The sequence below is a fragment of the Tuber melanosporum genome (assembly GCF_000151645.1).
Source record: "Tuber melanosporum whole genome shotgun sequence assembly, scaffold_135, strain Mel28".
NCBI classification, from domain to species: Eukaryota; Fungi; Ascomycota; class Pezizomycetes; order Pezizales; family Tuberaceae; genus Tuber; species Tuber melanosporum.
The window spans coordinates 288,634-299,027 of NW_003298792.1; the positions used below are offsets into that span (position 1 = coordinate 288,634).

Genomic DNA, 10,394 nt, shown 5'->3' on the forward strand with positions numbered 1-10,394 from the left:
AGAGGCGAGTTGAGAGCTTGATAGCTATCTTCAATCTGATTTGAAGCTATAGGAGAAAAGCGAAGAAGCTGAGTAGGAGGTTCCGGTGTTGGAGATAGGCTAGGGGCAATAGGTAGAATACAGGCAGTTCCTACAGACTCATTTTCCTTTCCTGATCCTGCTAGTTGAAACCAATTTGTAAGGGTAGTCTGCTTCTTCTTAGAGTTGTCGTAGAGTTGAAGGCCCTGTTGCATTTCCCAAAGCTGCTGAATGACTGTCGATATCGGAAGGGGCTGACCAGCTGTTTGCAGAGAATTTATTGGAAGATGTTCAAAGAAGTCGGTAATTTCCGTAAGGTAGGAGTTGGCTAAAGTGGTAGATATTGTTTCCGGTCGTACAGCTTCAGTCATATCGAATTCCAAGTCAGATGAGTCACTTGGATTTTGATGCAAATAGTGAACGACATCCGTAACCGATACATCCTCTAGATGAGCATCCTCATCCCCAGCATCTTCATCATAATTAAGAAAATTATCAGCAAGGGTATTTACTTGTTCAGAGTTACAGCTGGTATTAAGTAGGGAAAGAATTGAAACTTGAGTTGCTGTCCATATATGACTGATATACTCATTATAGGATGAGTGTAGATCACGATCCAAAGATTCTACCAATCCAACTTTCTGCCAACAGTGGAATATCACACCAGAAGGTAACTCATCCCATGCATTGGCTACCATGTAAATTACTTGTAAAACATCAAGGTTTGGTGCTGATTCTCCATGTTCTTCAAAGTAATCAACAATACGCTGTATAAAACAATGTCGATAACCTGCTTTTAGTGATCGAAGTATACTAGCATCTAAAGGTTGCAGCCAGGCTGTAGTATTGGGGGGCAGATAAATTAACTTGACATGGTCAAGTACCAGTGGCGGTGGTCCCAAATAGTCTGTAGGTGGACTCTCTGGTGGAGGATGTATTGGTGCATTATTGGTAATTAATGCAATTTGGCGACCTTGAACCTTCATAATTTCTTTTAAGTTTCGTAAATACTCGTACCAAGGACCAGACAGCATTCATGCCTTAGCATTGTACTTGTAGGTTATGGTTTGGTTTTCTGGATTTATCTTAGCTTGTCAAAATGCGATTGGATTTTTGGATTTATTGATCAACATCGCAAGGTGCTTATCAGATCCGTCTCTATTGACTGTAACAATAACCATAACGCGAGTTTTATTTTTCTTTGAACCACGAACTATGTTGTTTTTTCGGGCTATTGTTGTATCAGGTCTTATGTTGTATCAATTATACCAATTGTTATTATTCTTATTATTGTATATCATAAATGTTATACTTACTGGAGTGCTAATTCATCACAGTTATAAATGTCACGAACTGCAAAGTCCTTTAGTATTTCACGAATACTATCACGCATTACCGGAATGCCAAAAGCCACCAGATCATTAACAACTAAATTTCCGTGAGTTTTCACTCGTCCTAAAACATGCCTGTTTTTCATTCCTCCTAACCACCCACCAGAAAACTCGAAGCGTGAATAGTCTTCTACCATTTCCTCCTCCTGTCCAATCCATAGGCTCTCAGCAAACCATTTTGCAATAGTTATAATCACATCATCAGCAGTGATTACTCTCGCTAACTGAGCGCGGTAAACCCACTCAACTATATGGCTTTCTAAAATTGGAAACTGCTACTTTCTGGTTTTTTTTTTCCAATTATCCGAAGCATTCATATCAATGCTGAGGTAGTCTTGACTTTGCTTGAGTATAGTTGAAAGAGTCGACTTTGAAATTGGTAGACCGGTCATCGGATCTATATCACAATTCTCATTTAGTAATTTCTTCCTACTCTCATATGATAATTATAAATACCAGGAAATAATCGTGCAAACTCTTCTAGCTTTATCCTCTCATTCTCCTTCGACTCAAACCGCTTCTTACAGATCTCATATTTCTCAAGCATGGTCAATCCTCGTCTCCTCTTGTTTGATCCTCCTCTCGGATGCCCTGCTGAAGTACTGGACTCGCCGTTCTTCTGGTTTGCGCGCAACATAGTTGTATCGTTGATGAATTGATCACATCCCCACAATTACTTCCCCGCTCCTGAGATATCCTACAATTACTCCTCACAGCCAAGACTCCTTTAGTCATCTTTACTATAGTGAACACCTGGTTATAGTGAACGCTGGGGGTCCTGTTTTTGCCGTTCATTATAGCCAGATGCGACTGTACAGTACTCGAGTACCGTAGATGGGTCGTTTGAGAAAAAAGCCTCGCCTTGGCTAATTCCGAGATTAAATTTACGGTTGTCCGCTCTAATCACCATATACCTTCGTTGATCGCGAAACACACCTTTTCCAACGACCCTCCCCTTCCAGGGGTACGACGACTATCCCTACTCACTCGTACAGTATCATGGCACCTCACATCTTGTCATAGCTAGCCTGCCAACCGTGGGACGCCTGTCGTGTCACGTCTACTGGATTTATTCGAGTTCTTACAGCAGTGGCACATAGAGAAGAGAATCTCCCTGGCATAAATTAGTAGATGTTTGCACCTTTTTTCCTTCTCTCCATACGCCCCTCTTACTATTCTAGACCAATACTTTATTAAAGTTGTTGGGGCCGGTTCGTTGTTGGACTTGGTCGTGGTGAGGGTCGACTCCGGAAGTTCGGCACCGTGCTGTAGATTATGATAACACACAAGTGCAGAAGATTGAGGGGCGGCAGCATTCCCTACCAAAAGGGCAGGGGTATTCGGGGTGATCATCACCCGCCTAAAAATATCCAAATTCAAGACACTGTGCAGATGCTTCAATTATTTCCGGGAATTGTCGACTCTGGATTGGCTACGAAGAATATCCCGAGAACACGGCAACGACAAATGGAAGGCGTAAGCCAGAGCCGAAAATAACTCGATTTTCTACGGGTTTGTTGCGAGAATGAAAATTCCCTCCACTTATATACGGTAGGCTCTACGAGTAAATTCTCACTTGCGGCTTCTAGTGAGTGTACGAGCACGGTAGCCTCAAAACGGCTGGTCTGAGCTCCCGAATATCTGTAAGGTTGGATCACTTGCAGGACAAGGTAATCCTCCGAACAAATCATCCCGAGTTTCCGATTATTTAATGACCCCCCCGAATACAAGCACTTGGTCAGCGGGCAAAACAGACTAGCTTTACTTGTGCAAAGATCCCGTTACCCCCTAGAAACACGTCAAATTGCTGGGCTTGCGCTTTCTTTTTTCATCGCTTTGCTTTTTTTCAGCCAGAGATCGATGATCGCACGCCATGAACTGGAACGCCAATCACGTCGCGGACCGTTGAGCACTTCGAATGGTACGGTATCTTGGGGGGGAAGAAAGACGAATATTGTATTGCTCTATCAGAGAGCGATTGAGTTAAAACCTTTTATAAAAACAACAATGAAAGAAGGGACACAAAAGAAAGACTAAGTCCCAATCGATGATAACCGAGTCCTTGCTATTATACCGCCCACGTAATTTTATTTACCCGCGTTTTTCTTTTATAAAGCCAAAGCAACAGCAAGGACACCCGCAGCACCAAGAACACTTCCGACGAGGGTATTCTTCCCGGCGGCATTGGGAGAGGTGGTGGCAGAAGCCGACCCGGTTTTGCTGGGGGATGATTCGGTACCGCTGGACGCGACCTCGGCCGCAGCACCACTCAGAGCGGAAGCGAGTGCAGAGCGAGCAGAGGAGTCAACATTGGACGGGAGATTGGCGATGTAACTGCTAGCGGCGGCGGGGCCTGCGGTGATGGCACTCTGGAAGCCGGATGCGATGGAGGAGTACCCGCTGTAGGTCTGGAACTTGCTCAGTTCGCTTTGGGCCTTCGAGGCAATTGACGCGATGTTGGTGATGTCTCCTACCAGGCTGGAGACGCGGGAGCCAATGGATGAACGGATGGACGAGGGTGCCCCGGTGACCCGGCTGAGGCCCGAGTTGACATCACCAATTACGCTGGTGGCAGCGCCGGCGCGGGATGTAACCTCGTTATTGATGTCGATGAGACTGTGAGGAAGTATTAGATATCACGTCCTCGATGCCTTCGTGTTAAGGAAGGAGGGAAAACATACTCGGCGGCATGAGCAACGCTAGCGGTCAATAAAGCAACGATGAGAAATCTGAATTGCATGATTGGAGTGGTGGAATTTTGAACGAATTGGAGTGAGTGTTGATGGGTAGGAAAGTTAGGTAGATAGGATTGACAAGAAAAAAGATACCGCTGATAGCGAGTGTGTAGAGGAGTGAAAGGGTATGTGAAAGACCACGAGAAAGTGGTGATAGGGGGGCTACTTTATAACAAACCCCTCGCGGGGACCACTTGTCCTCCCCTCCTCCTAGCCACGCTATGCTTACGGCAATCACCACCCCCGAAGAGCCCATGTCTGACTAGCCCTGTCCCTTCTGTCCCGTTTGGAGCTTCAGTTATGATACCACAGCCAGCTGGAAGAGCAGTGAGGCAGGGCTGCGTTCGAGTGCTCACGGTGGAAACAAGTACGAGTAGCGCATCCACTCTAGTCCCAAGCCCAACCCCAACTCACGAATGCGGGCAGAGTTGCCCACACTTCTACACTGTGGCTGGTGAGAGGGACGCGTACGTCTCCTGCTCGGGCATTGCGATACGGTAATTTCACTCCTCCACCCAGTACAATGATTTTGCACGGTACTGTACAAGTATCCCACCGATAAGCAAGTGAAAAAAAGAAAAGCTTGTTTGATAAGGGCGTTTCCAGCTGCTACCCACTCCCATCTATCCATACGAACACATATATGCACTTATTCAGTCTTGTTCATGCTGTCATCCTTCCCTGATCAGCTAACTAGTACCGGTGCCCGAACAGGTTTGCCTGTCTCTGGGTCGCGCCCTTGGGTTTACTGACCGACTGGACGGTACGGTGTACCGTATACCATATGTGGGTGGGATAGCATGCTTTTAGTGTGGGATACGATACTGTACCGCACCCACGGAACAAATTTCCCAGCTGTGTTTTTTTCTTTCATAAATCGCTCTCCGGCCTTCGGTGCCGGGGTTGGCTTAGCAGCGGTCCGTCGTGCGAGAGTCTGGGAGTGAGGGAACGAGCGAGAGTTTGCATTGCCGTGATTTCATGATACCATTTTTAGGAGGGATTGGGTTTTTGTGGCTGTAGGAGCGACGAATTGGGATGCACTGCCTCTTGCTCGCCGGGGGGTGAGGTGGAGTTATGGTTGTTTATCGCACTATACTCGAGTAGTATAGTATCCGATGGGACTGCAGTGTGAATGCGGTAGTTTATGATAGAGTTTGCGGAGTAAGGCAGGAAGAGGTACAGTACCGTGTATTCCACGACAGTGTCCCTAGTACCGTAGGCTATCATACATGGACTGGTATGATGGGTATCACATTTGCCCCCATCGTCTCTGCTTCCTACAATACCATTCTCCAAATTATTACTTCCACTTCCGGCATCTGTGCACCGCTTGATTGCAGGCACGACGGGGTCCTTCGCAATAAGCCCGCGTTTGGGCGACTTATCAGCGGAGGCTCAGCTTTGCACGTGCGCGCGGGAAATCTGTGGATTTGGAATTCCCAAACCGGTGTGATAACTCGTAATTCCCATCACAACGGACCCATTCATGATTCAGCTGCGCCTCTCGGATATCCGGCAAATATTGCAAGTTTCATGATAGCACCAGTAAATTAACGGCGCTGTCTCCATGGTGAATATCATACGCGCTGCAAGTACTCCAGTAGTCGAGGAGTGGCACGGAAGAATCACATTGCTCTTGCGGGAACGGGTTAATTCAAGAAGCATATATCATAACCCCCTCCATTCATCCGCCAAACTAGATCTTGTCCGTTCATCTTTCCGACGAGCCCCGTGATCAACTCTTTTCTTGTCCTGTGAATTTTACGAGCGAATTGGAGAATTTCTGTTCCACTGCGCATCCGTTCGTGTTTTGGTCAGACCGGATCGGACAAAATATTTCAACTCTCTGCTTCATGTCGGAGACACAATATAGAGTGTAGGTGCGGAAGGCAGGACTTACGAGCACGAAAATCAAACTTAATCCTCGACTGCCCTTCGGTAAACGCCCCGCACTCGCAAACGATTAGTCGCCATGGATCGATCATCTCAACAATCTCAGCTCCACTCAACGGTCTCATTAACTCGGATCGTGAGTCCTCGCAGGTCACTTTTTTTCGACAATCGTCAGCCCTACAGCCTCGGAACGCCACCGATGCGAAGCGAGGGAAAAAGAAAGGAAAAAAAAAATGGCAACCTGGGGGGACAGAGAGAACCTTCTTGACAATAATAGCAACTTCCGTTTAGGCTACGAATTAGAATTCGTTTTCGGCTTGCCGCTGATGGCTTTTCATCCTTGGTGAGGAGGACTTCGGCGTCGAGGATGCTGCGCGAGGATATTATTACGTCGCCGACGTACATCTGTAGCAGAACCCGTTCGTGGGGGAGTGGGCGGAGGAGGGTTTGGATGTATAGCTCCTGCTTCATTTCTCCCAGTTTTGTGCGCAGGTTTTTCGCCGCTGGGGGTTGTTAAGTTTGGCATTTCAATTACGCCGAGTGTGTGCGGGTGAGGGAGGTTACCTCCTGGCCGGGAAAGTCTTATTTCAACGTTCCCGGTTATAGACTCCCCGTGTGTACTGAATCCTCTTATATTTTTTATTAGTGCTCGGCGGGGTATGCCTTCTACTTCTTCTACTGCTGTGTTGTGGGTGACTGCTCCGTGTCAGCCGGGATCGACAGTCTTGTAGGAAAACGCTCACAGTGTATATACACTCTGTGTTGCTCGGTTGCCGGGGCAAGATATACTAATAATTCCCCCTTGTCGGCATGTTCAAAAAAGTCGACCGAGGTCTTCACGTCCCCTTCCCCTTGCAGCCATCCTGTTGAAACACTCTTGTAGCTTAATATTTGTACTGCTGCAACTTCGTATTGCGTTGCCACTGGTTCGGGATTGGCGGTACTAGCGTCGGGGGTGTAGGTTATTGACCGGAGGTGCTTTTGGAAAGTCGAGTTATCACTACAGGATACTTAGCAAAATTATGGTTTGCCAGAAAAAAGGGTACTACGCTATGCAGTCGAGCAACACTGCGCGATAAGGTTTCTCGTCTGTCTTGAAATATATAAACATCGAGGTTGTTTTTTGGAATATCATGTAACGGGTAGCATATATGTTCAGCCTGTTTAAGAATTTCCTTTCGAACTTGGACATATCTTGCGGCCTTTGGTTAGCCAAGCCCGATAGCTAGTAGCGGGAGAGAGAAACAAACGATGCGCCTTAACTCCTCGAATGGTGATTTTTTGATGAGCTCCTCCTGCTTGGCTATACGTGATAGGGTAGATCCACCATTGTCTCCTGGGGCCGCAGAGCCTGGTTGCGAAGCTCATTGGGAGTACTAGGGCACCGTCAGCACTTGATCTCGACAGCGTTACTGCCAGCTGATATAAAACAAACAGTGTAAATCCCCTAATTGATCACCGTGAGGACCAAGCACCTCGTTCCTAACACCAAACTGAACCACTGACGACTCTATCACCGCACACAAGCACACAAACGTCCTGACTCTCTTGTTAACTGGGCTCTGCTGGCCAGGCATCCACCCCAAACCCACAGCCGCTCTGGAGCAAATAACTTTCGACCCTCCGTCCTCGGTGTCCAGACATATTTCAAAAATAGGCTTGTTCTGGTACCCCTTCTTCGAGGAGCCGGTTTCTAGCGGCGAGCCACTGTCCGGGATGATGCTTCCGACCTCTCTGCCACCAGGGATGTAGTTTATGAAATTGCCGGTTTGGTGCAAGACTAATTTTTCCATATCCGGGATTGGGTTCGTGCTTGTCGGGGGTTTTTCCATGAGGACTTTCAGGTCGAGTCGTATGCGTTCAAGGGTTGTTTGTGTTTCCTCGCCCTGGCGAGAGCTCTTTTTGCTATGGTGGTATTAGGACACGTCTAGTCGAGAACCTGAAAGCGTGGGATACCTCTGTAAAGTGCTAACAACAAGTGTGATAGCAGCAACATGCAGCGTTAGTTTCTCCCGGAGAGTGCTCAGGTCCCCATCACCAGTGGTCCAAACTACCCTCTTCCAATTATCCTTAAGCTTCTTGCTCCACTTCCTCTTCTGCAGTTCTACCTTTCCCCCACCATCCTCAGCCCTAACCGCTCCAGCCTTTCTCCCATCCCCCATGGCAGGGCAGTACTCTTGCACAATCTTCTCTAGACCTTCCAGTGTCGTGCGGCAATTAGCAATCATCACGCCGAGACACTCGACAGCTTCGTTGTCGGCCTCGGGAGAAGTGACAGGGTTAGCACCGCTGACCGTGACCTCCTCCTTGAGCATGTCCAAAGCCTCTTTGAGCACGAATACCTGACTCTCAACCTCATTGAATTCGCACGGTGCGGATTTCCTGCCTGAAGTGAAAGCTAACCCGACACGGTATGCGATTTGGCTGAGGAGGAGGATGTCCCCAATGGAAACGGGCATTGCCATGTTTGGTGGCCGTCTGCAGTTGCTATCGTTATTGTGGTTACTGCGGCGTTACTGTCGTGGAAAGCTTCTGTGCTGCTATGATGGGATGAGTCGAAGAGATGGGTGTTGTGGACGATAAACAAGGCTGCGGGATAAGGTGTGACGAAAGCGGCTAGCCGAGCAAGGTCTTCGTACAGCCTTGCGGACGTGATTCGAGATGGTCCTCCCTGGCGATGGATGTTACCGTACTCGGACTGGGGTTGCGATGAGACGGGCAGGGGTTCACGATGTCAAAGCTTCTTACCCCTCCTGGCATCACACCTACTGAATTAAATCATTTTTTCAGTATGAGCCGGAAACAACAACCTGCTTGTCAAACGTACTTGTACTACCAGTATGGCGTGGACGTAAGTGATGAGACGGACAGGGCTCGACGATGTCAAAGCTTTCCTACCATTCCTGGCATCGCATCCACCAAATTAAATGTTTTCCTCTGGAGGTAACTACCTTAGGCCCGGACTCAAAAAACCCGTCCAACCCATCACTTACGTCCATACCCGAGTACGTGTGGGGCAGTTGGGGCTTCTCGCAGCGTAACAATAAGCTACATCCCATGAAAGGCTCGGTTAGAGCAATACCCAATAATGAATGAAATTGTTTACAGTAAGGGGCAGGATGCCTACCGTAAAAAGCGAAATAATTGGGAATGGCGCTAGGAGGTCACTTTAAGGTCAGTTATGCCAAGGATATGGCAAAATATCAGTTTCCAATTATGCTAACAGACATCCTCAGAGAATACACCTTCATCATCATCAACCTCATCCAACTCTACAAAATCATCCTCAGATTCAATTGCTGGAGTTCCTCCTCTTCCCCAATCCTTTAGCCCTTCTATTAAGTAAGTTTTATCTAGTCCCTTAATACTAATTTCCTCATAACTATTACCATTAACGGGCAAGGCTAACCCGACTACAGAAAAAGACTTTCAGATCAAGATCTTCCATGCTTTCCCAACTTCCCAAGGGGTGAGAATTCTCTGTCTCCTCATCATACTGTCCTGCAACAGACCTGTAGCAGTAAGAATCTCGTAGGATTAGGTGTTGTGGTAAGTGTGGAGGTGGGAGCAAAAGTAGCGGTCGACAACTAAAGATTTGGAGTATTCATCAGCAAAAATAAATACCTGCTTCCTGTGTATCCTATGCATCAGACACTCCAGATTCTCTTAATGTAAACTCCCAGTCTAGATGTATTTGTACGGACATATTGTGTCCGGATGCAGCCCATATTTCTGGACATATGGGATGTACCCCAATATGCCATATTAGCCACCTACTCCATGAGCATGGGTTACCTACACTGCACCACTCCAGGCACTTCCAGACTCCTGGTGCCCCTCACCTAATGTGTTTTGAGTATCATGACTTTCCTAGCACGACCTATTAAGGTTTCTCACGAATGCTATTGCTTGAGGCGGGAAGTTTTATCTGCATAACAATACAGTTACCTCCAGTGGATGTATAAAAAGCTGAAGTGGTATTAGAAGATTGTAGATGTTACGCACTGGCTACCACGATATCGGAGGTGTATGGAAGGTGGCCCAGTATCCTCAGTAATTTACCAGGATTACGTCTTTTTGTCACGACACCTCCCATACACTCCTGACATCCTGGTATCCAGTACCTGATGTCTACTGTCCTCTGTTACTGTTGTAGCTTTTTTTGTGTCTACTGTAAGTTTTTGCATAGTCCCCCTGGATTCAGTGGATGGCCCATAGGCTGTTTCCAGACCTAGTTTGTCGCTAGAAGACCTACAACTTCCATAGCGATTACTATCCTCCATCAGATAACTCCTGCTGTTAGGAATACCAGGATCCGATACCTAGGAATCACCCTAAGTAGGGTAACCCCACACGA

The 10,394-nt window shown here is 47.2% G+C and overlaps 2 protein-coding genes; both read right to left on the reverse strand.

The window, feature by feature from the left end:
* Positions 1 to 2,805: 2,805 nt before the first annotated feature.
* Positions 2,806 to 4,454, reverse strand: GSTUM_00002548001 (uncharacterized protein). XM_002836214.2 has 2 exons: positions 4,091 to 4,454; positions 2,806 to 4,025 (listed from the first exon to the last, which is right to left on the reverse strand). Exons 1-2 carry the CDS (start codon positions 4,147 to 4,149, stop codon positions 3,518 to 3,520), a joined length of 567 nt encoding a protein of 188 aa, XP_002836260.1. The 5' UTR covers positions 4,150 to 4,454; the 3' UTR covers positions 2,806 to 3,517.
* Positions 4,455 to 5,781: 1,327 nt separating this feature from the next.
* GSTUM_00002549001 (uncharacterized protein) lies at positions 5,782 to 8,602 on the reverse strand. XM_002836215.2 has 4 exons: positions 7,994 to 8,602; positions 6,298 to 7,942; positions 6,045 to 6,191; positions 5,782 to 5,935 (listed from the first exon to the last, which is right to left on the reverse strand). Exons 1-2 carry the CDS (start codon positions 8,500 to 8,502, stop codon positions 7,447 to 7,449), a joined length of 1,005 nt encoding a protein of 334 aa, XP_002836261.1. The 5' UTR covers positions 8,503 to 8,602; the 3' UTR covers positions 5,782 to 5,935; positions 6,045 to 6,191; positions 6,298 to 7,446.
* Positions 8,603 to 10,394: the final 1,792 nt, after the last annotated feature.

Coding starts and splice junctions, on each gene's coding strand:
- GSTUM_00002548001 (XM_002836214.2), bottom strand. CDS start 4,149: ATGCAATTCAGATTTCTCATCGTTGCTTTATTGACCGCTAGCGTTGCT. Junction 4,026..4,090: donor AGCGTTGCTCATGCCGCCGA/GTATGTTTTCCC, acceptor ACTTCCTCACAG/TCTCATCGACATCAATAACG.
- GSTUM_00002549001 (XM_002836215.2), bottom strand. CDS start 8,502: ATGGCAATGCCCGTTTCCATTGGGGACATCCTCCTCCTCAGCCAAATC. Junction 7,943..7,993: donor GTTGTTAGCACTTTACAGAG/GTATCCCACGCT, acceptor ATACCACCATAG/CAAAAAGAGCTCTCGCCAGG.